This window comes from Salmo salar, chromosome 21, assembly GCF_965601325.2.
Source record: "Salmo salar chromosome 21, fSalSal1, whole genome shotgun sequence".
NCBI lineage: Eukaryota > Metazoa > Chordata > Actinopteri > Salmoniformes > Salmonidae > Salmo > Salmo salar.
This window is the reverse complement of record NC_138311.1, coordinates 14,628,092-14,652,426: the sequence shown is the minus strand read 5'-3', so window position 1 is coordinate 14,652,426 and position 24,335 is coordinate 14,628,092. Positions and strand designations below refer to the sequence as shown.

The 24,335-nt window shown below is 40.5% G+C and overlaps 1 protein-coding gene across 5 annotated transcripts in view; it reads left to right on the top strand.

Annotated features, from left to right (window-relative positions):
* The first annotated feature begins 7,066 nt into the window (after positions 1 to 7,066).
* Positions 7,067 to 24,335, top strand: part of LOC106581829 (pre-mRNA-processing factor 40 homolog A) — a 31,489-nt gene continuing 14,220 nt past the window's right edge. For 3 of the 5 annotated variants that reach the window (XM_014164220.3, XM_014164219.3, XM_014164218.3), the window contains exons 1-12: positions 7,120 to 7,207; positions 7,952 to 8,029; positions 8,148 to 8,276; positions 9,733 to 9,816; positions 16,367 to 16,385; positions 16,481 to 16,503; positions 16,600 to 16,641; positions 16,904 to 17,014; positions 17,541 to 17,661; positions 17,905 to 17,929; positions 23,190 to 23,411; positions 23,882 to 23,987. In XM_014164220.3, coding sequence (XP_014019695.1) covers positions 7,205 to 7,207; positions 7,952 to 8,029; positions 8,148 to 8,276; positions 9,733 to 9,816; positions 16,367 to 16,385; positions 16,481 to 16,503; positions 16,600 to 16,641; positions 16,904 to 17,014; positions 17,541 to 17,661; positions 17,905 to 17,929; positions 23,190 to 23,411; positions 23,882 to 23,987 — 963 coding nt within the window. In that variant the 5' untranslated portion in view covers positions 7,120 to 7,204. Of the gene's footprint in view, positions 7,208 to 7,951; positions 8,030 to 8,147; positions 8,277 to 9,732; positions 9,817 to 16,366; positions 16,386 to 16,480; positions 16,504 to 16,599; positions 16,642 to 16,903; positions 17,015 to 17,540; positions 17,662 to 17,904; positions 17,930 to 23,189; positions 23,412 to 23,881; positions 23,988 to 24,335 lie in introns of all 5 variants that reach the window. The other 2 variants (XM_014164222.3, XM_014164221.3) reach the window with 2 other exon arrangements.

The window sequence follows — 24,335 nt, the reverse complement described above, 5'->3', positions numbered from 1 at the left end:
GTCAGGTCAAGACCCTGGTGAGGACGACGAGCCCACAGATGAGCTTTCCTGAGACGTTTCTGACAGTTTGTGTAAAAATATTTGGTTGTGCAAACCCACAGTTTCATCAGCTGTCCGTGTGGCTGGTCTCAGACGATCCCCCAGGTGAAGAAGCCGGATGTGGAGGTCCTGGGATGGCATGGTTACATGTGGTCTACGGTTGTGAGGCCGTTGGGACATACTGCCAAATTCTCTAAAATGACGGAGGAGGCTTATGTGACCATCATTGATTGCCTTGCTCCTCTTGCTGTGCTCATTCAACTCCGCTGTCAGATGAGGGAGCTCCAGGCAACACCAGCCAGTCGGATAACAAAAAACGACAAGGCGGAGATGTATCCAACAAGCGCGAACGCAGTCCAGCCACCGGCGTAGAAAATGTAAACATTCCACTCTGAGTTTTCCCCAGTTTCTTATGTAGGCTGGTGACCTGCGTGATCAAGGAAGCCACCTCAAGCCTATAATCCTCGGCAAGCAAACAATTGGCGCATTGGAACTCCAAGTGATCCGGTTTGTCCTGAAACAAAGCATAGTAGATACAGCTCCTACAGTGCTGCAACCATTAATTTATTTCTCCAGACAAAGAGGACTCCATTGCAAAACTCATCTGGTACCAACTTTGTTAGCTTGATGACTAGCAGCTTCGTGTGGAAGTTCATTACTTTTTTGACTCATTACATATGCTGCTGCTATTGTTTATTATTTGTCATTTAATTCCTAGTTATATGTACTGTACATATCTACCTCAATTTCCTCGTACCCCGTGTATATAGTCAAGTTATCGTTACTCATTGTGTATGTATTATTACGTGTTTTACTTTTTTTATTATTTCTCTATTTTCTTTCTCTCTGCATTGTTGGGAAAGGGCCCATAAGTAAGCATTTCCTTGCTAGTCTAAACCTCTTGTTTACAAAGCATGTGACAAATACATTTTATTTTATTTATAGATTAACATTGAACATTCAAATATGTTCATTTTAATTAGGTTGTAGAGTCATAAAGCAACTGAGGAAAAACAAAATTGCTACATAGTATACCACTTGAATAAAGAAGAAAAATATGCAATTTGTCAACAATAAAACATCAACTCAGTCAGATTTTTGTCTAATGTCAACTCCGTGCTGAAAGATCTGATAGAACGTCTATCTTTTGGGGGGTATTGTCAAATTAATAATTTTCCATAGTTTACAAATGTTTGTATTGAACTTTTATTTTTTGAGACAAGAATGTCTGTTTTGAGTATTTGCTTGTCAACTCTGACACTGCTAATTTCGATTAAGACATTAATGAGTGAGCTAGGATGGACTTAGTCAAAACTATTTGTTCAGCACTTTTGAAATGTACAGCGACAAAATTCAGAACATGGGCCATTCTTACAGTATTCTCCCTGTACACCAAGTGAGAACCATAGGATAAAAAAGGGGGATTATAAGCAGTCATTGAAAGCTCTTACAATATTCGATGATGACATTTCTCTAAAACAGGCTATATGCTACATGTGCACCACCAAGTCTGAACAGTAGGCTAAATTATGAGGGTAAATTGACCAAATTATTAGGGTGAGGCACATGGGCTACTAACAGCTTACTACACAACATACACTTAGTATTACTTTCTTAGCTACAGTATACATATCTCCCTGGCATACTCACCTTGTTATGCTGTGCTCACTTGAACAGGAAGGTGGCGCGGCGGTCTTTCATGGGGAAATCTTGTCATCAAAGTCTGGCATTCTCTGGATTCATGGTGCTTTCAAGAAAATTGGGAACTCCGAAAAAAACAAGTTTGAATCATGAAGATGTCAGTGATCTTCAAGTCGGAGCTCTAGAAAGAGGCCCGAGTTGCCGACTTGAAATTCCGAGTTCAAAACGTATTATCCCAGTCGGAGTTCCCAGTTGTCTTGAACTCAATGAAGTCTGAGATTTCCCAGTTCCGAGTTTCCAGTTGTTTTGAACACGACAGAAGTTATGCTGGATTGACAGCATGGCCAATGTTGAATGTTTATCCTGTTAAGCTTGGAAAAGAGACCCTTAAACCCATACTTGGACCACACACCCACTCCACTGAATAGCAGGCTAGTGATTACTTTGCAATGCTTGCAGTTAGCCACTGATTCCTTCCAAACCACTCATTGTTGAATTTGCGATTTCCAACTTGTTGTGTAATGTTTATGTCCAATGGCCAATGAGCACCGATATGATTTATCTATAATTTCTCTTCATTATTTATCTTTATATGACCAGGATTGAAAAGGATTTGCCAGTAGATTGTCGACTTGTTTCATGATGATGACGGCTAGCTAAGATTTTGAAAGTATGATGTTGACATGATCAGTCCAATAAAAGTTACTGTAGATGTAATGTGATTAGACATCATTTTATCTGTGGCCAATGACCTTGAGCCTTCTTGGCTGGCACATCTAATGTAACTCTATAGCGGCACCCAAGGGGCTTGAATTTTGTAGCTCCCCATGAGTGACAGAACACTGAGCCAATCACGGCACAACTAGAGAACATTACCTACGCTCCCGTATTTTCCGCTGGCTGCCCCACCACCACAGAAAACACTGCGCTTGGCTGAAACACCTGTATTTTAGCTGGCTTACTCAAGAAAGCAAAGAAGAGACGAGCTGTGTTTCGAATACTCATACTAACCGCACTAACCATACTATTTGTGACGTGAATTGGGTATATAGTATGCTTATAGATCATAGTATGGATATAGTTAGTATGCCAAAAGTTCCCGGAAGTCATATTAAATTCACCAAAATATGAAGTATACACACAGAGGACACTATTTCTGTACTTTGGGCCCATAATGCAATTCTTCCGGAAATGGGTGTGGCTTCACATCATTTTCAGATTTGAAGAAAATGTAGGAAAATATGCAGCCGAAGTACAAAGAGAGCGGATACAAATTCATTGCTTTAACTACTAAATGTTAAGAAAATGTTGAGCAATGTAATAAAGTAATGACTTTTCAAATAAGTTACCTTACACGTTATGTTGGCTGACAATTTGTTAGATACACTGTCCTTACGAACCACATAGCATATCATTACAGCAGTATGTAAAGGTATGTTAGCTAGCTACCTAACGTTAGTTGGATACTTATACATCAAACTTGCCAGTATATTAACTATAGGCTATCTAACTAACTACCCAACGTTTATTGACTTGTTTCCTCCTGCTTGACTGCTGTTGTAAGGTCAGTTGTAAGGTCAGAACGTTCAAATCAACCCTACTCCTCTGCCGGAGCATCCAGTGTGTGCTCCAAGAGCGAAACGCTCTGAATTTACAAACGAACAATCTGCACTCCAGATTAAATTTAAGAACACACCCAAAATCGTAAAATGTGTAACTAGTCATTTGTTATGCTAACTAGCTAGCAAGAGGTTGCATAGCAACAGCATCATCTTCCGGTAGACAGGCGAAGAGCTAGTACGCTCAATTGAAAGGATACCGAAAGGATACCGTTTGTTTACAATATGCTAAAATGAGCTAATAGTATATAGTATGTAGTATATACTCATTAAGTACACTACCGTTCAAAAGTTTGGGGTCACTTAGAAATGTCCTTGTTTTTGAAAGAAAAGCACATCTTGTGTCCATTAAAATAACATCAAATTGATCAGAAATACAGTGTAGACATTGTTAATGTTGTAAATGACTATTGTAGCTGGAAACGGCGGATTTTTATGGAATATATACATAGGCGTACAGAGGCCCATTATCAGCAACCATCACTCCTGTGTTCCAATGGCACGTTGTGTTAGCTAATCCAAGTTTATCATTTTAAAAGGCTCTTTGATCATTAGAAAACCCTTTTGCAATTATGTTAGCACAGCTGAAAACTGTTGTCCTGATTGAAGAAGCAATACAACTGGCCTTTTTTAGACTAGTTGAGTATCTGGAGCAACTCCGGGATGCTGTCCTTCTAGGCAGAGTTGCAAAGAAAAAGCCATATCTCACTGGCCAATAAAAATAAAAGATTAAGATGGGCAAAAGAACAGACACTGGACAGAGGAACTCTGCCTAGAAGGCCAGCATCCTGGAGTCGCCTCTTCACTGTTGACGTTGAGACTGGTATTTTGCGGGTACTAATTAATGAAGCTGCCAGTTGAGGACTTGTCCTCTTGCTCAGTTGTGCACCGGGGCCTCCCACTCCTCTTTCTATTCTGGGTAGAGCCAGTTTGTGCTGTTCTGTGAAGGGAGTAGTACACAGCGTTGTACGAGATCTTCAGTTTCTTGGCAATTTCTTGCATGGAATAGCCTTCATTTCTCAGAACAAGAATAGACTGATGAGTTTCAGAAGAAAGAGGACACGTACATCAGAGTGTCTAGTTTGAGAACCAGATGCCTCACAAGTCCTCAACTGGCAGCTTCATTAGATGGTACCCGCAAAACACCAGTCTCAACGACAACAGTGAAGAGGCGACTCCAGGATGCTGGCCTTCTAGGTAGTGTATGTAGTATACAGTATGTTAGTATGGGTATTCGAACACAGCTCAAGTTTGTATGCAGCTTTATTAACTCAATGATTATTATAAAAAAAAATTACATTGTTTGCAAACTGATATGTGACACGCATTTTTTTTTTTTTAACTAAACAGGTGGGGCTCAAAACAGGTGGTGCTCTGCCCCACCTACCCTGAACGACGGGTTGCCACTGGAGTTTACATAAATCCAATGCATTTTATGAAGGAAAAAAAAAAGTGTTTGCTCCTTTAAATCAAATTTTATTGGTTACATACACATATTTCGAAGATGTTATTGCGGGTGTGGCGAAATGCTTGTGTTCCTAGCTCCAACAGTGCAGTAGTATCTAACAATTCACAACAATACACACAAATCTAAAAGGTAAAATAATGGAATTAAGAAATATATAAATATTAGGAAGAGCAATGTCGGAGTGGCATTGATTAAAATACAGTATATACAAATGACAGTATATACAAATGAGTAAAGCAGTATGTAAACATTATTAAAGTGACTAGTGTTCCATTATTAAATTGACTAGTGTTCCATTATTAAAGTGACCTGTGATTCCATGTGCATTCTGAAAGTATTCAGACCCATTCACATATTCCACTTTGTTACGTTACAGCCTTATTATAAAATGGATTAAATCGTTTATCCCCTCATCAATCTACATACAATACCCCATAATGACAAAGCAAAAACAGATGTATAGAATGTATAAAAAAATTCTAAAACAAAATATCACATTTACATAAGTATTCAGACCCTTTACTCAGTACCTTGTTGAAGCACCTTTGGCAGCGATTACAGGCTCAAGTCTTCTTGGGTATGACGCTACAAGCTTGGCACACCTGTATTTGGGGAGTTTCTTCCATTCTTCTCTGCAGATCCTTTCAAGCTCTGTCAGGTTGGATTGGGAGCGTTGCTGCACAGCTTTTTTCAGGTCTCTCTAGAAATGTTTGATTGGGTTCAAGTCCGGGCTCCGGTTGGGCCACTCAAGGACATTCAGAGACTTGTCCCGAAGCCACTCCTGTGTTGTCTTGGCTGTGTGCTTAGGGTCGTTGTCCTGTTGGAAGGTGCACCTTTCGCCCCAGTCTGAGGTCCTGAGCGCTCTGGAGCAGGTTTTTAATCGAGGATCTCTGTACTTTGCTCCGTTCATCTTTCCCTCGATCCTGACTAGTCTCCCAGTCCCTGCCGCTGAAAAACATCCCCACAGCATGACGCTGTCACCACCATGCTTCACCATAGAGATGGTGCCAGGTTTCCTCCAGATGTGACGCTTGGCATTCAGGCCAAGAGTTTATCTTGGGTTTATCAGACCAGAGAATCTTGTTTCTCATGGTCTGAGTCCTTTAGGTGCCTTTTGGCAAACTCCAAGCGGGGTGTTGTGTGCCTTTTACTGTAGAGTGGCTTCTGTCTGGCCACTCTACCATAAAGGCCTGATTGGTGGAGTGCTGCAGAGATGGTTGTCCTTCTAGAAGGTTCTCCCATCTCCACAGAGAAACTCTGGAGCTCTGTCAGAGTGACCATTGGGTTCTTGGTCACCTCCTTGACCACGTCCCTTCCCCCCGATTGCTCAGTTTTGACGGGCGGCCAGGTCTAGGAAGAGTCTTGGTGGTCCCATACTTCTTCCTTTTAAGAATGATGGAGGCCACTGCGTTCTTGGGGACTTTCAATGCTGCAGAAATGTTTTGGTACCCTTCCCCAGATCTGTGCCTTGACACAATCCTGTCTCAGAGCTCTACGGACAATTCCTTTGTCCCCTTGGCTTAGTTTTTGCTCTGACATGCACTGTCAACTGTGGGACCTTATATAGACAGGTGTGTGCCTTTCCAAATCATGTCTAATCAATTTAATTTACCACAGGTGGACTCCAATCAAGTTGTAGAAACCTCTCAAGGATGATCAATGGAAACAGGATGCACCTGAGCTCAATTTCCAGTCTCATAGCAAAGGGTCTGAATACTTATGTAAATAAGGTATTTCTGTTTTTGTTTTTTTTATAAATTAGCAAAAATTTCAAAAAAAACTTTTCGCTTTGTCATTATGTGGTATTGTGTGTAGATTGATTAGGAATTTTAGAATAAGGCTGTAACATAACAAAATTAGGAAAAAGTCAAGGGGTCTGAAAATTTTCCAAATGCACTGTATTTAGGGCAGCAACTCAACTCAGGGTTGAGTAACAGGGTGGTAGCCGGCTAGTGATGGATATTTAACAGTCTGATGGCCCTGAGATAGAAGCTGTTTTTCAGTCTCGTAGTCCCAGTTTTGATGCAGCTGTACTAACCTTGCCTTATGAATGGTAGGGGGGGAACAGGCCGTTGCTCGGGTGGTCGATGTCCTTGACCATCTAAGAAAAAATCCAGCACCTAAAACCGGTAAAGGTTTGATGCTTTACATGATGTGATAGCTGATACTTTAGTTTATAAAAAAAAATATATTTCAGATGTGATTATTATGAAGAAAACATTCAGTCGAAGAAAGATGGGGTTGTTCAGTCTTTAAATAATCCATGAGTTCCGAAAAATCAGTTGTCTACCCGACAGAATTCCAAGTTACAATCTGTGCGCAGATTGTATTGAGAAAATTTGGTTCACCTTTGCCCTTTCCTTCAGAGGCAAACTAACCAATCAGGTTGCACGTTATTGTGGAGTGGCCAGGTCTGGACGCTCACCGTGAAGTCAAAATGGTGAGTACAGTTTATTGATAATATGTCTATATTTTGAATTACTAGCTAATTTAAGTATCATACTGTATGAGGTGTTTGGCATAAACAATCATTATATGAAAGGGGATAACCAACATAGCTATATTTAATTTGCTTGGTGTGTTTCTTCAACTGTTGCTAGCTAGTTAGCGCGTAGCTAGCTAAGCCAACAGTTAACGTTACTCCGCTAGTTAGCAGCTACTTCGCTAACGTTAGCCTACTGCTGTAGGGAATCCTTATTCAGTACCTAGCAAAAGTTAGACAAGCGTTAAAGGGTTTAATGTTATTTTTGGAGGAATTACGTGTGTGAACAAATCACGTTATCCAACTAGCTAGCAATATGTTGCCGTTGACACTCCGCGAGAATAGCAGCTAGCTAGCTAGTCAATGTATTGAATAGTTCATGATAGCTATGTAGCTATGTTTGCTAGCATTGGCGGTAACTGTATTATCTAGCTAGCTTGCCTGTTATTAGCTAAATTTGGTTACAAAAAAACGGAACAGCCCGCGGGAAGTTAAGGATGTTGTAAACCGCCTAACCGTTTACTCTAGGAACCAAACAGAAGCAAGACAGGGAACAGGGATGGACACACCTGAATTTGTCTAACTGGTTTAAATTGAAAAACGTTTTCCGTTTGGAGTAGGCCTAGTACAGGACATATGTGAGCCATATTAACGTACAAGCTGTAACTGTATAAATGGGGTCTCTTGTTCATTCATGTCCAGTCTTCAGATGGTAATAATGGCCAGAGCCAAGCACCTCCTTTTGCTGGGGTCCCAACCTCAGGCATGCCACCGCCTTTTGTAAGTTGGTGTTGGAAAACACCTGAATCTTCTATGTGTTCCCAATGGCATCTCAAAATGGGGTCTCATTGAGTGTGTTGAATCTCACAGCGTGTCTCCTATATTTTCACCTGTCTAGATGGGACCACCGGGAATGCCGCCTCATTACCCACCAATGGGAATTCCACCCATGGGACAGAGGCCTCCCAACATGGCTCCCATGCCGCCTGGCATGATGCCACCTGGTATGATGCCACCGATGGGACAGGTGAGCCGACTATCAAGCTTTAAGATGTCATTATCACTTGTCGTCACAGAACGTGGGCCACACCCTTAAAGATCAATTGTTTGTAATTTGTTGGAATTTTCCAGTTTAGCTCTCAACAACCTAGTCCACCTATGCGTAGCCTCGTGTAGTGATTAGAATTGAATTAAATATAGGCCTGTTGAATTTTGCCAGAGACCCAGGAAGTACAATGTTGGAGTTGGACCAGAAGCTTAGCTTTGGTTGACTCTTTGGAGTGTGTAGCAATGGTTTTTAAGTACCACTACCTTTTCCCAAGAGTTGGCACATAAATATTCTAATCACTTAGGTTTGTACTATTTGCTGCCAATATAAACTAACACACTAACCTCTTTATGTATCTGGACAGTGATGTAAAATGTGGCTCTATACTCCAGCATTTTGGATTTAAAGGCCCAGTTCAGTAAAAAAATGTGATTCTTTATATATACTTCCACACTGAGGTTGGAATAATACTGTGAAAAGTATGATAATGGAACAGAGGTTGGGAACTCTCTTATTGGTCTATTAACTAATTTACTGCCTGATGATGTCACCAGGCAGGTGAAAATTTCAGGCGGCCTTTTCAAACAGATTTTACACTAAAAGAGCATTATCATAATTTTCACAATTTCACATTACTATTCCAACCTTATAGTGTATATGTAACAGGACAATCGCATTTTTGACTGCACTGGGCCTTTAACAAAAATAATAAGTTAAAAATCATAAATAATGAGTGAGAAAGTTGGAGGCTACAACAAAACATGCGAACATCTCACCATTACCAATAATGGGGGAGGGAAGCATTTTTTTTTGGGGGGGGGGGGGGGGTACAATCTTTGCTTCTTTAACTCTCACTCATCATCATTCATGATTCATTCATTATTATCCATAATCATGGTAGCATCGACATTGATGTAGTAGTGTTCACAAACATTTATTTTTACTAAAAGTGAATAAAAAATGACTACATTATTCACCATTCACTTGCCATTAGGCAAAAGTCCGGAGGCCTGGTATGCCTCAAATAAAAGGTGACATTCTGTACTGTCCCCTCATATGAAACACTTGCTATCAAATCCAAAATGCTGGAGTAGAGAGCCAAATTCCAAATGTTAGCATCACTGTCCAAATGCATACGGAGGGGAGTGTGTGATCTCATTATCCAAATGAAAAAGGTGTGATCCGAGATGTGTATGATCCAGCTGCCTGCCTGAGAAACGGGGCTCAGGTGGCGGCGAGGAACTGAAGATTGGAGTGTCACTGCTTCACAGATCACAAGCTGTGGCTCCGTTCGCACTGTATAAGACTCAGTTCATCGCTCTCACCCTGCCATGGCTGCTCTCACTGTGTATTAATACCCAGCATGCACCCAGTGCGCCAGGCGGGGGGTGAAATTAACGGGTCCAATGAATATTTCATAATGCTCTTTTATTAGATACCAGGCATGATGCCACCTATGATGCCCGGGATGATGATGCCCCCTCACATGCCTGCTGCGGCAATGCAGCCAACAGGACCGGTAAACTCACTCGCCTGCCGCCTCCACTGCCTCACTGTTGTGCTTTGCACTTTTTAAAATAGAGCCCTCAGGTTGTCAGGAGTGACACCATTAGCTAAAGTGGCAAAGCGTAGGAACACTTACCAATACAGACATAGGCTACCAATATAGAGGGATTTAAATATTCAACACAACTTGAACATGTACATCCCATCTCCATAATAATTCTACACTTTTAACTTAATTAGGCAACATTTTTTTTCCCCTCATAGAACTGTACTTTTCGGCGACATTTACCGTTTTGATCTCAAAATCGGTCATCTATGTGAATTGTGTAGCTCAGTAAAACAAAAACAAAAACACTAAGGTGGAGATCCGTAGATTAGGGCTTAATATATTTATTTCAATTGACTGATTTCCTTATTTGAACTGTAACTCAGTACAGTCTTTGAAATTGTTGTGTTTATAGTTTGGTTCTGTGTGTATATACGTTTTTTTACACCATATACGAACAATAACTTAGACGCACACAAACAACGACTACATTTTATCTACCCAGACCTGCATGCTCACACACCCATCCCTACTGCCTGCTATTTCAATAATAAATCATCTATTTTTTTTCCCATTGCGTTAATGATGGTGAATTGATTAAGTTCCAAGTTTGTAGTATAACTTTTTTTCAAGATGAGTGATGAGACTCGTCCTGCACATTGGGTGCACATCTCACTACACCCTCATGATATGTCTTGAAATATGCAGACAGACGGATTAAAAGTACGCTTACATTGAATTCTACCGTGCAAATATACCGTGCGTTATATAGGGAAATAATGCACCCTCTAGAATGCCCTTCAAGCCGATCAAAAACGAGTATTCTACAATGCCAAGGCATTTTTCATAATCAAACGGAAACCAAACCGATCTCAAAAAGCACTAATTGCTCAGCACTAGAAAGTATTCAACCCCCTTGACTTTTTCTACCTTTTGTTGTTTTACAAAGTGGGATTGAAATTGATTTAAATCTGCACAAAATACTCTGTAAATTGTTTTTTTATAATGACACTAATGTATCTTGATTCGATAAGTATTCAACCCCCGGTTCAATGTTAGAATCACCTTTGGAAGCAATTCCTGCTGAGTCTTCTGGGGTAAGTCTCTAAGCTTTGCACACTATTTGCCAATTTTTATTTTAAACTCTTCAAGCTCTGTCAAGTTTGTTGTTGATCATTGTTATATAGCCATTTTCAAGACTTGCCATAGATTTTCAAGCTGATTTTATTTTTTTTTTATTTATTTTTTTATATATTTTTTAAGTCGAACATTCAGTGTCGTCTTGGTAAGCAACACCAGTGTATACTTGGCCTTGTGTTTTAGGTTATAAACAGCTCTGCAAGCGTAATGTCAAAATGCGTTCGTTACTCACCAAATATGGAGTTTCCGTGAGCAACTATCGTCATTTACTGACGTCACACCCGGTATGTACTTCCAAAAAAGGTCAAAACAACATTTTACGAGCAACCGAGAGAGAGAATTTGTTTGGAAAGAATCTATGTATTGTTTCTGACCAAGTGCACATGCGTCAAATTCACCTCTTCAACACCTCCAATAAACCATGAATTACTGCCACTCGCATGTCGGCTGATCTAGCAGCAGTACAGAATCCCCAAAAAGCACTGATTTTTATCACATACAACAGTGTATGAACGTCATATCAACCTGTTTGACACGCGCTACATGGAATGTAATAATATTTCATGTAAGTAAACAATATAGGGTATGTTTTTACAGCGACCTTTCTGAAGAGGTAGATTTGGAACATGCACTGTTGGTAGAAACAATACATAGATTTCCAGACAATACATTTTTTCTGTTGCGTCTGTTTTTATTTAGACTTTTTTTTTAAGTACATACTGGGTGTGACTAGAGCTGTGGCGGTCATGAAAGTTTGTCAGCCGGTGATTGTCAAGCAAATAACTGTCGGTCTCACGGTAATTGACATGAACACATTTAGCATCTGTAGTCTATTTAGAAGAACAGGATAGTGTACTCTGAGTTGTCCTTATGTTTTGTCCTGATCTGGCTATGCCAAATGGCTGTGGGCTACACTAGTTCATTTAGCAGACAAGATTTTCTTAGAATTCCGTGGCATTATTTTATAGTATGAAGAATACAATTGAACAAAGCTGAGGAAAATAGAAAGGATATTTTCTCCAAACGATTTGAGAGAGTGCGCACATATGGCTATTCTGTGTTGAGCGGCTAACAAAGAAATAGGTACTTCTATATGCTTAATTTAGTTATTAATGTAACTTTAGTTGTTTTACAAACTTTGGGCTATATGTTGTGATTTTTAATACATTGTAAGGCTGCATGATGCAACTGTAATGATATTTTTTTTTTTTTAAGTTGCTTTGTTTTTTGTGCTGGCTGTACACACCATCAGTTTCTCATTCAAAATTTGACAAGCATCCCCTTTGTGTGGTCATAATGCACCCTAAAAAAATTTAGGCCTTTTGCAGCCAGTGGACGTTGTGCCCTTCTCCCTGAGTGCTGCGCGATCCGAAGCACCTCTCACTCACATGGTTCTCCATCACGTCATCGGGAAGACACACACACACATTTGGGACGCAACTGTGCGCGTCCTTATCCAATTCCGAGGTGCATATTGAAGATATGGGAAGAGCTGTCCTCATTTACTTTTCATCAGCCAACAACATGAGTAGACCTAACAAACAGGAAGAGCTCTAGCCTATGTCAATCTACTATCCCACTTTGTCCAAAAGTCGATCTATTCTATTCTGTGCGAGAAATACATTTTCCGAATATAGTTGTGGGATGCGATAGATCCCAAATGAATACAACCACTAGCATCAAACTGTTTTAGTCAATGTGGCTGACGTAACAGATCAGAACGTTTAGCTTAAAATGTTGATAAACTATTAGGCTATTTCTTCACTTAAGCGCAGAAATGCGCACACGGCAGTAAGCTATAAGCGCAAATGTTCCATTCGCGGGAAAACACCATTGTCAAAAGTGACCACGTGCTTTTATTATCAAGATGCACTTTTATAGTAAAGTATCTTCTCCAAACTTGAAACTCGTGGGCTGCTTATGTATGCCAGTTAGGCTCTACACCCCTTGAAAAGTGGATTAATGTGCTTAATTTTAAGAAGAACATTATCAAAACATATAGGCCTATGGGCTAGGCTACATGAGGTGTGCGACTGTGATTCGAAAAAGTTGTGAAAGGCATTGTTTCTTGCCTTACGCTGGGCTACATTCACAAGTGGTAATATATAATTAACAAGTGATAGGATAATATTGTCACCCATCAGACTATACTTGATTTATTCTTGTCTTTACATATACTAAATAATGTGTAAAATTTGTTTTGATTTATAATGGGCCATTATCATACACCTATCTCGAAACAAAAATACATGTCATCTATGCACTTAAATAGTGAATGGAGGATGCTTTTCCTGTGGTTTGTTTTCATGCCAGCCAGGTAGGCTTTACTCCTTTTGTAAAGATAAGCAATGTGCTTAATATTAGGAATATATAAATATAGTAGGCCTAGCCTATAGAACGCTGATGGGATCCTCTTTTTAATAGAGGCCATCACTTTGTTTTCTCGCACAATTGCATAGCCTATAGAAATATTGCGCAACATGAGCTCATGGGCTCTCGTGAAGTGTTTGATTTAGATTTTCAATTAGATTTGCATTGATGTCAGAGTGATTAGAGGGACAATAGAGTGCTGAGTACCAGGCAGTTAGCAAGTTTGGTAGGCTACTAATGAGCATCAGAGCTTGGAGAAGTCTAATTACCGTGACTAAACGGTCACGTGGAATTTGACTGCCTTCATGACTTGTGACCGCCGGTGTGGCGGTAATAGTCATCGCAACAGCCCTAGGTGACAGCAGTAAATTATGGTAGTTGCTTAGGGAAACTCCATATTTGGTGAGTAAGTTTACCAACCCATTCACAGGGTTGGTAAACTCTGGAGATTCCTTTGGTGTTTAGAGTTAAGCAAATCAACCTTTTAATTTCATTGCACCATTTTATGTGTGGAATGATCTACAATACACTTTAAAATTTGAAGAATTGTTGCCTCTAAAGCATTTGACTGAGGTTAGGGGACTGTTTAACTGAAGAATGTCTGTTTTTTATGGTTTGGTATGTTTTTCATATTGTTGTGTATAATACCGTGTATATAAATGTGTAGTTTATTGTAAACTCAGCAAAAAAATAAACGCCCTCTCACTGTCAACTGCGTTTATTTTCAGCAAACTTAACATGTGTAAATATTTGTATGAACATAACAAGATTCAGCAACTTAGACAAACTGAACAAGTTCCACAGACATGCGACTAACAGAAATTGAAGGTGTCCCTGAACAAAGAGGGGGTCAAAAGTAACAGTCAGTATCTGGTGTGGCACCAGCTGCATTAAGTACTGCAGTGCATCTTCTCCTCATTGACTGCACCAGATTTGCCAGTTCTTGCTGTGAAATGTTACCCCACTCTTCCACCAAGGCACCTGCAAGTTCCTGGACATTTCTGTGGGGAATGGCCCTGGCCCTAGCCCTCACCCTCCAATCCAACAGGTCCCAGACATGCTCAATGGGATTGAGATCCGGGCTCTTCGCTGGCCATGGCAGAACACTGACATTCCTCTCTTGCAGGAAATCACGCAGAGAATGAGCAGTATGGCTGGTGGCATTGTCATGCTGGAGGGTCATGTCAGGATGAGCCTGCAGGAAGGGTACCACATGTGGGAGGAGGATGTCTTCCCTGTAACGCACAGCGTTGATTGCCTGCAATGACAACAAGCTCAGTCCGATGATGCTGTGACACACTGCCCCAGACCATGACGGACCCTCCACCTCCAATCGATCCCGCTCCAGAGTACAGGCCTTGGTGTAACGCTCATTCCTTCGACGATAAACACGAATCCGACCATCACACCTGGTGAGACAAAACCGCGACTCGTCAGTGAAGAGCACTTTTTGTCAGTCCTGTCTGGTCCAGTGCCGGTGGGTTTGTGCCCATAGGCAACGTTGTTGTCTTACAACAGGCCTACACGCCCTCAGTTCAGCCTCTCTCAGCCTATTGCGGACAGTTTGAGCACTGATGGAGGGATTGTGCGTTCCTGGTGTAACTCGGGCAGTTGTTGTTGCCATCCTGTACCTGTCCCGTAGGTGTGATGTTCGGATGTACCGATCCTGTACAGGTGTTGTTACACGTGGTCTGCCACTGTGAGGACGATCAGCTGTCCGTCCTGTCTCCCTGTAGCGCTGTCTTAGGCGTCTCACAGTACAGACATTGCATTTTATTGCCATGGCCACATCTGCAGTCCTTGTGCCTCCTTGCAGCATGCCTAAGCTACATTCACGCAGATGAGCAGGGACCCTGGGCATCTTTCTTTTGGTGTTTTTCAGAGTCAGTAGAAAGGCCTCTTTCGTGTCCTAAGTTTTCATAACTCTGACCTTAATTGCCTTAACGATCGTTCCACAGGTGCATGTTCATTAATTGTTTATGGTTCATTGAACAAGCATGGGAAACAGTGTTTAAATCCTTTACAATGAAGATCTGTGAAGCTCTTTGGATTTCTATGAATTATCTTTGAAAGACAGGGTCCTGAAAAAGGGACGTTTCTTTTTTTGCTGAGTTTTTTTAAATATGTATTGTGGTGCTATACAGGGCTTCTCCTGGAAAAGAGACTGTGGTCTCAGCATTGACTCCCTGTAAAAATAAAGGTTAAATACCAAAAACGTATGGGAAATTGAATGGTTTCTAACTGGGCTAAAGGAGATTTGTCATTTATTTTCTCCTCTGTCAAGATTCTGGTTCAGTTAACCATGTGACTTGTTACGTACATTTTTACTGCGAACCTATTTAGGCTTGCCATGACAAAGGGGTTGAATTCTTAATGGCTCAAGACATTACATCTTTTCATTTTTTTATTAATCTAAGAAATTCTCATAACAAAAATCCACTTTGACATTGAGGTAGATCAGTGACACAATCTAAAATAATCCATTTTAAATTCAGTCTGTAACACCAAAATGTGTGAAAATCAAGGTGGTTGAATACTTTCTGAAGGCACTGTTAGTTTGCTTTGGATGAATGCTATCTATAGTGGAGTAGCTCAAATTAATACAATTTGTGTCTCAGTAGACATGCAAAGTGCTTCGGGGACAAGATCATTTCAATCTTAAATTGGAAAAAAGTCAAAAGAAAACTACTTTTTTTTTTACCACTTAAAACATCTTGTTAAATGGAGCGTCACATCCTTACACTCCAGGTTTCTCCCTCCAGGAAACGGTTGAGTGATTTGTGGAAGCTACATTTCAGTCTGTGTGTTGCTTTCGACAGCAGCCAGCTGTTTAACTATATGCACTAAGAGCTGCAAGCTGTCAAATAAACCTTCCAACTGTCAACTCTGATGTATCAAGATCAGAGATTTTTGTCTTTGTGTTAGACGCTCGAGGGAACAAGCTTGTGTTGTTAATGATGCAAATTCAGGTCATTTTTGTTAACTAATACAATTATCTCTTCCACAGCCTGGAGTGGACACAACTGGTAAGGCTTGAATCGGTCTATGTTTTATTCTTTTTTTAATTTAGAAAAAGCTTTTATGAATTCTAATTATTACTTTTTTATTTTTATTTTTTTAGTCACTGCTGCACCTGGAACAGTTGTAAGTACAGCCTAATTTCTCTGGATAAGTTCATTTCATGTAATGATCTCTAGCAGGGTCGGTCATTTAGATACTGCTATGTGTAATGTTCCACAGGGTACCACAAATGGCACGCCACAGGATGACCAACCGAAGAAGGTTCGTGAACATTTTTAAGTGGAAGCCTTTACGCTTCCTAACCACAGATGGCCCATTGTTTTCTGTGCAAAGATGTAGACTTAATTAAATTTTGTTATAGCCTGAGATGGAAGACATTTTTGGGGGATGAAAAACTGCTTGATTTAATGGTTTGAAATCTAGTACTTTCCATGCAAATGTAGAATTTGTATCACAGAGCCCTTCATTTACCTGTTGCAAGTGTTGATGAGTGGTGAAGGCAAAGTGTGGTTGTCATCCTCAGAAGTCTGTGTGGACAGAACACAAGTCTATGGATGGGAAGACCTACTACTACAACACAGAGACAAAGCAGTCTTCTTGGGAGAAGCCTGATGACTTGAAATCTCCTGCAGAAGTAAGGCCTCACAAACTGAACCCCTGTACCCATCCCTCCCCACACACTATGACTGTGTCCTAAATGGCATCCTGTTCCCTTTATAGTTCATTACTTCCCTTCATAGTGCACCTGTAGGGCTTGTAAAAAAAAAAATAGTGTGCTATGTAAGGAATAGGGTACCATTTGGAACGCAAATACTATCCCTCCCCAAATATCTTCTCGTTAACAGTAGAGGCCATTCCCAGGCTCTACCCACCGGCACAATTTGTGGAGCATGTCTAGACCATACCTGGGTTCAAATTTCGAGTATTTGAGTATTTGTTATTTAAATACTTCTGTGTATTTTCAAATACACAGCCCAAAGCAAGTACTTTTATTCAAGTATTTGAATGGTTATTTGTAAAAACCAAATTATTTTGAAAGTATTTTCAAATGCTGTTTTCAAATATCTGAATACTTGTTTTGAAAAGTAGTTGAAATACCTGATAGTATTTGAACCCAGGTCTGGTAGAGATGCCCTATTTTTTTTCTTTGTGCTTTGCAGCAAATGCTGTCAAAATGCCCATGGAAGGAGTATAAATCAGACAATGGCAAGGCGTACTACTACAACTCCCAGACTAAGGAGTCCCGGTGGACCAAACCCAAAGAGCTTGAAGATCTGGAAGGTGAGCCTGTGCATTAATGATCCTTTTATAATCTACTGTGAAGAACCAGGGATCGCATTTACTCATCCTTGAGACCAGTGTAAATAGCAGGGGGTCTTCAGACAAAAACAGCTACTGGTAATCATGGATCAGTCTCATCCCTTTGCATGAATTCATCTTTGCACTATTCATTCTTAGACATGAAATGTGTTCCTCAAAGTTTCCTGCGAGACATTGTTAACAGGTGTATATCCTCTCTTTTAGCCATGATAAAAGCCGAGGAGAATGGGTAAGAGCTGCTTATTGTTACCACTACTCTACAGTAGGGTTGGGCGATATTATGATAGCATCATATATCGACGATGATTGACAGCCATCGTCGATGGTGACAACATTGTGATGTCACAAACGATGGTTTAGCGTTTGAATAGGAAAGGAGTTGGGCAGCGCGCGACATGCAAAATGGCCAATTCCCTTTTTGCCATAGCCTACATTTTCAATAAATATGTGGTAGGTAGACTATTAACATATTGTAGTGCAAGAGAACATTGTAGACAACGGAGAGCACCAAAGCAGTGCAAAATGTCAGAATGTGTTTTTTTCCCCCCTTTTCCAAATGCTGTCTTTGCAGCGGACACTCCGTTATCTGGCTTATAGTTTTAAAATTCTTAATTTCACTTTTTCGCCCCAATCCCCATTCAATTTAAATGGTCAACCGTCGAATGAATGTATGGGCCTAAATAAGTTCTACATCAGAAAGTTGTTTGCGAAATAGCCTAAATAAAAAGATAGTTTGTTCCCGCTCTCATTATTACTACACTAATACGTTTCTGCTTTACTTTACCAAAGTTTAGGCAAAATAGATTGTGCCGTTGGAAAATCCATCTTCACAAACCAAACAACATAGGCTTCCTACCCATACTGTCAAAGGTTGAGGTAAACATTACTTTGGTATTTTATTAGGATCCCCATTAGGGCTGGGTGATATGACGATAGAAAAACGTCTAGAAAAAAGAAACGCACACCTTTAAAGGCGAGGTGCTGGCTAGCGGAGTAGAACACTAGAAAATAAAGGAAAGCCGCACACTCTAAGAGCTCAGATGCAAAAATTTAATAACCAACGTTTCGACAGCGAAGCTGTCTTCATCAGGGTATCATGATACCCTGATGAAGACAGCTTCGCTGTCGAAACGTTGGTTATTAAATTTTTGCATCTGAGCTCTTAGAGTGTGCGGCTTTCCTTTATTTTCTAGATAGAAAAACGTCTATCATTTCATATTATGCTCTATCGTTTATTTAGTTGTGTCGCAAATCACACTTTACGGCAATATTTTTGGTCAATTGGACGTCGCTTTGCAACACAAACAAACATGGAGGAGAGTGAACGCGACACAGAGCACGGAGACTGTACCTAAGAGGGGTTACGTTGGTCGCATGGACGTGGTTTGGGTATGAAAAGTCTGACACGGACCAGAAACCGTCCTTTGCAAAATATGCCGCAGGCCGGTCCCGACAACAGGCTCAAACACCACTAACCTCTTTTACCACCTACTCAAGAATCAAATGAAACAGTATGGAGAGAGTACGGATGACACCACAAAAAGTAGTCGAGTGCTCAAAACAAACCCCCGACTCAGACGTTGCAAGAGGCTTTTGTCCGCGGCACACCATATGGCAAAGAATCATGAAGATGGAAGGCGATAACCGCTGCCGTTACAACTTAGCAAAGACATGGCCCCAATTTACACGGTCGAGAAATGGGGGTTTCGTGTGTTGGTGCTAACACTCGACCCAAGGTACCAAATGCAAATACCTTTTCTTTGTTGAGTATAATTCAAAATATAATAAGAAATAGGCCTTCACATGTGGTCATTTTACATAAACGATTTATTCATTGAATTTACAGAATTTGTATATCGTGTTCGGGATATGAAATTACCTACTGTAATTTCCGGACTATTAAGCGCACCTGAATATAAGCCGCACCTACTGAATTAAAAATATTTTTTTATTTTGAACATAAATAAGCCGCACATGTCTATAAACCGCAGGTGCCTACCGGTACATTGAAACAAATTAACTTTACACAGGCTTTAACAAAACACGGCTTGTAACAAAAATAAATAGGCTTTAACGAAACACGGCTTGTAACAAAAAATAATAAATTTGCAGTAAGCTTTAGTTGTCTTTTTGCACTGAGTCAATTCCCTACGCTGCTTTTTCCAACGTCTTATCATCGACTCATTAAGACCAAGCTCCCGTGCAGCAGCTCTATTTCCTTTTCCAACAGCCAGATCAATCGCCTTCAACTTGAAAGCTGCATCATATGCATTTCTCTGTGTCTTTGCCATGATGAGGGTGACAAAATGACTACCGTAATCAGAATGGTGGGAAGTTTGAGAGCGCTCGATTTAATCTAAACCGTAAACAAAAAAGTTGTTTGACCTTAAACCGTTGGGCAATTTCATTGGTCTAATGAAAGCTTCATGCCGCCAAAAAACTGAGCACGTCACAGAATGTGTTTTTTTTGGAGAGAAAAAAAATTGAAAGCGGGAAAAATCCATATATTAGCCGCGTCATTGTTTAAGCCGCGAGGTTCAAAGCCTGGGAAAAAAGTTGTGGCTTATAGTCCGGAATTTACGGTATATCAGGATATGAGATTTTGGCCATATAGCCCAGCCCCAATCCCCATTAGCTGTTGCGATAGCATCAGCTACTCTCCCTGGGGTCCATACACAACCTAAAACATGAAATAATACAGAACATTAATAGACAAGAACAGCTCAAGGTTGGAACTTTATAAATGTCAAACGTCACACACAGCCTACATATCAATAGACACACACACACACACACACACACACACACACACACACACACACAATATCTAGGTCAAATAGGCGAGTTGTGACATGTTGCTTTATCTGTTTTTTGAAACAAGGTTTGCTGTTCGCTTGAGCAATCTGAGATGGGAGTTCCATACAATCATGGGTTTATATAATACTGTATGTTTTTTATTGAATTTGTCCTGGATTTGGAGACTGTAAGTGGGTGTCAGTGCTGTAAGTTCATTATCCAAACAATTTTCTACACATTAATATTTATTTATAAAAAGAAGTGATGCGACCAGTCTCTGGCATGCATAGTATTGATATTAACCCTCTGATAACAGTGAGCAAGACATGCCGCTTTGTTCTGGGCCAACTGCAGTTTTTCTAGGTCCTCCTTTGCAGCACCTGACTTCGACAAGTTATACTTAGACAATATTATAAATATTTATTCATAAGTGTTTGTTAATGTCCTTGAATTGTGCAACGGGCATTACATAAGCTCTTGCAGCAGACCTTTCAATAAGCGGGAATACAAAATAAATGAATCATGAGTCGCTGTCAGTTGTCTCACAAACCATTTTGAATAGCTTAGTTAACAAATTGTGCAGTAATATCAAAGCCAACATCAATAAGATACAAAAATGACTTTATAAAACTTGAAAAGGGAATGAACTTGGCTTAGGCTAAAAATGAATAAGCCCATTATCCTTATGCCTTTTATATCAAATTGTAAAAATCCTTAATATACAAGTTACAAAATAAACAATAAGTATGAAAATAACCAAACAGTGCAAATAAGTCTGGATTTAAAAATAGGCTATATTTAAAAGTACAATGAGGAACCATTTACACTACCGTTCAAAAATTTTGGGTCACTTAGAAATGTCGTTTTTGAAAGAAAAGCTTTTTTTGTCCATTTTAAAAAGAAACATCAAATTGATCAGAAATACAGTGTTGACATTGTTAATGTTGTAAATGACTATTGTAGAATATCGAAGGCCAGCATCCCGGAGTCACCTCTTCACTGTTGACATTGAGACTGGTGTTTTGCAGGTACTATTTAATGAAGCTGCCAGTTAAGGACTTGTCCTCTTGCTCAGTTGTGCACCGGGGCCTCCCACTCCTCTTTCTATTCTGGGTAGAGCCAGTTTGTGCTGTTATGTGAAGGGAGTCATACACAGCGTTGTACGAGATCTTCAGTTTCTTGGCAATTTCTCGCGTGGAAAAGCCTTCATTTCTCAGAACAAGAATAGACTGATAAGTTTCAGAAGAAAGTTCTTTGTTTCTGGCCATTTTGACCCTGTTATCGAACCCACAAATGCTGATGCTCCAGATACTCATCTAGTCTAAAGAAGGCCAGTTTTATTGCTTCTTTAACCAGGACAACAGTTTCAGCTGTGCTAACATAATTGCAAAACGGTTTTCTAATGATCAATTAGCCTTTTAAAATGATATACTTGGATTAGCTAACACAACGTGCCGTTGGAACACAGGAGTGATGGTTGCTGATAATGGACCTCTGTATACCTATGTAGATATTCCATAAAAAATCTGCCATTACCCACTACAATAGTCATTTACAACATTAACAATGTCTACACTGTATTTCTGATCAATTTGATGTTATTTCAATGGACAAAAAAATTGCTTTTCTTTCAAAAACAAGGACATTTCTAAGTGACTCCAAACTTTTGAACGGTAGTCTAGGTCTTTTTTTTTTTTTTTACCCTGTCTTAGGCCTACCTAAAGACTTGGGAGTAGAGTGACAATATTTCCTGCTGTACTGAAAACGCGTTCAGACGGACTGCTTGTTGCACAGCTGCATATGTATTTTGGGCGACGTTGGCCATGACTGGAAAGCGATCCTCATTTCCTCTCCAACATTCTAGGTGGGTCATCGTTTCCTCCGATGGCATCTTCAATGAGTTAGGCTGGGAGCTCTGCTTTGGACCGCTGTTGTGTACTCAGTGTGACTGAGCGCGACTTTCTTTTTACCAAGGAAAACATAACTAGTGTTTTTTTAATTCTTAACAGGGATTTAATTATATTGTTTGTGGCTTTTGTAACTATTTAAATTGGAATAATTACATACAGCTTAGTCTAAGCACTAAATCATAACCAGTGTGTGTGGATACAGTCCAGATATTGCGTCCTTCCCGCGACTTGACCCCTCCGTCCGCCCGCCCCAGAGCTTATAACTAACTATAAGCTATGTGCCAAATAAATGAATCTCCAGCTCAGGGCTTCAGCTATGCATTTGGTTTGCTAACTTGCTAGTTAAGTGGTTTTAGCTTGCAAGATCAAACTTCTTGGTTACAGCAGAGACAGTCAATCCACCTCTGGATCAAGATCCCTGCTGCCTACAGTTTCTTTGGGGGGGGATGGAAATGGCGCCCCTTGTGCCTGTAATACCATCTACCCGGTGTGGTACAGGAACGGTATGAACATCTGGATACCGCCCAACCCTACTCTACAGACTTTATTGCCAAAGCCATTTACTTTATATAACCTAAAATAGAAAATATCTTTGTAGATGACGGAACACATTAACTTAATCAAATGATCAAAAACATTTCCTTTTGATCTGTTATTTTATAGATCTATTAGAATGGAATGGCCTAATTATTGTGACATTTGAAGAGGCACTCCTGTTATAATAAAAAGCATCATGGGGAATGCACGATCAAGGTCCTCCGTCACTAACTGAACTGATTGCAGGACATCGGAGGTAGGCGCTCCTTGCGCTGTAATCGCCCCCACCCTTCAGCCTGACAGCGCTGCTGTCATGGCGACCATGATGATGGACATGCCGGTCATGATGCCGATTACAACCGTTTCGGAGGAGCAGATGTCCCAGGTGCCCATGCATGTAGCAGAGGTCAGTGCTGAAACGCCTGTGAACTCCACAGAAGAAGCGGTCGGCGTGGAGGCCTCAGCCAGGTACTACAGACAACCCATTTACCCCCAGATAGTATAGAGAGGCCCACAGCATGGGCTAACAATGAACTCACCAGGAATATCACTCGACTCTAGTAAATGCACTGACCCTAATGTACAAACCTATGGTAAACATCAGCTTTTTCTGTCAGTGGGGCAACCTACATTATCAGAACACATACCGTCAGTGCCAGGGGCTGGTCTAGTGGTATGGGGGCATATGTGGTCCATGGGTGGCACACTACCACTAGACCAGCCCCTGGTACTGACCGTATGTGCTGTTCAACCATGCACTTTCTGTAAAGTTTCCCTTTACCTATCTCCCCATCTCATATTCTAATCTATATCTGCCAATAAAACTTCAAAATACCTTAAAAAAAAAAAAAAAACGCACCATCGGACTACCAAAAACCTTGGTGCCGTTTTATGAGGACAGTATTAATATTTTTCTTCCTTTCTCTCTCTCCTTTTAGTAATGATGCTTCAAAGGACGAGAGGCCAGAGCTGGTGAAGAAAACGTACAAGTGGAACACGAAAGAAGAGGCAAAGCAGGCCTTTAAAGAGCTCCTGAAGGAGAAGGTGAGGATTTCATTACTCTCCTGCTGCTCAGTTGGGACTCCTGCATGAATCATCACCGTGTGTCATCCCAATGATTATTGGAATTTATAATCTGAACATTACATCTCGCTCATAAAGGCAAAGTGTGTCAATGAAGCTTGTGTGAGCTGGAACACCTCATAGGGCAGGAGCCTAGCTCCTGTTTCTGTAGTGTGAGGCAGCTTGATGTCCGGGGGTGTACTTGTACAGGACACTAGTCTATCACAGGGCCTTACCCCCAATCTATCTCCTTAATGCTGAGTGCTTAATGCTGAGTCTTTGGTATGACTCGGCCAGGGATTGAACTCACAACCTTCCAATCTTAGGGCG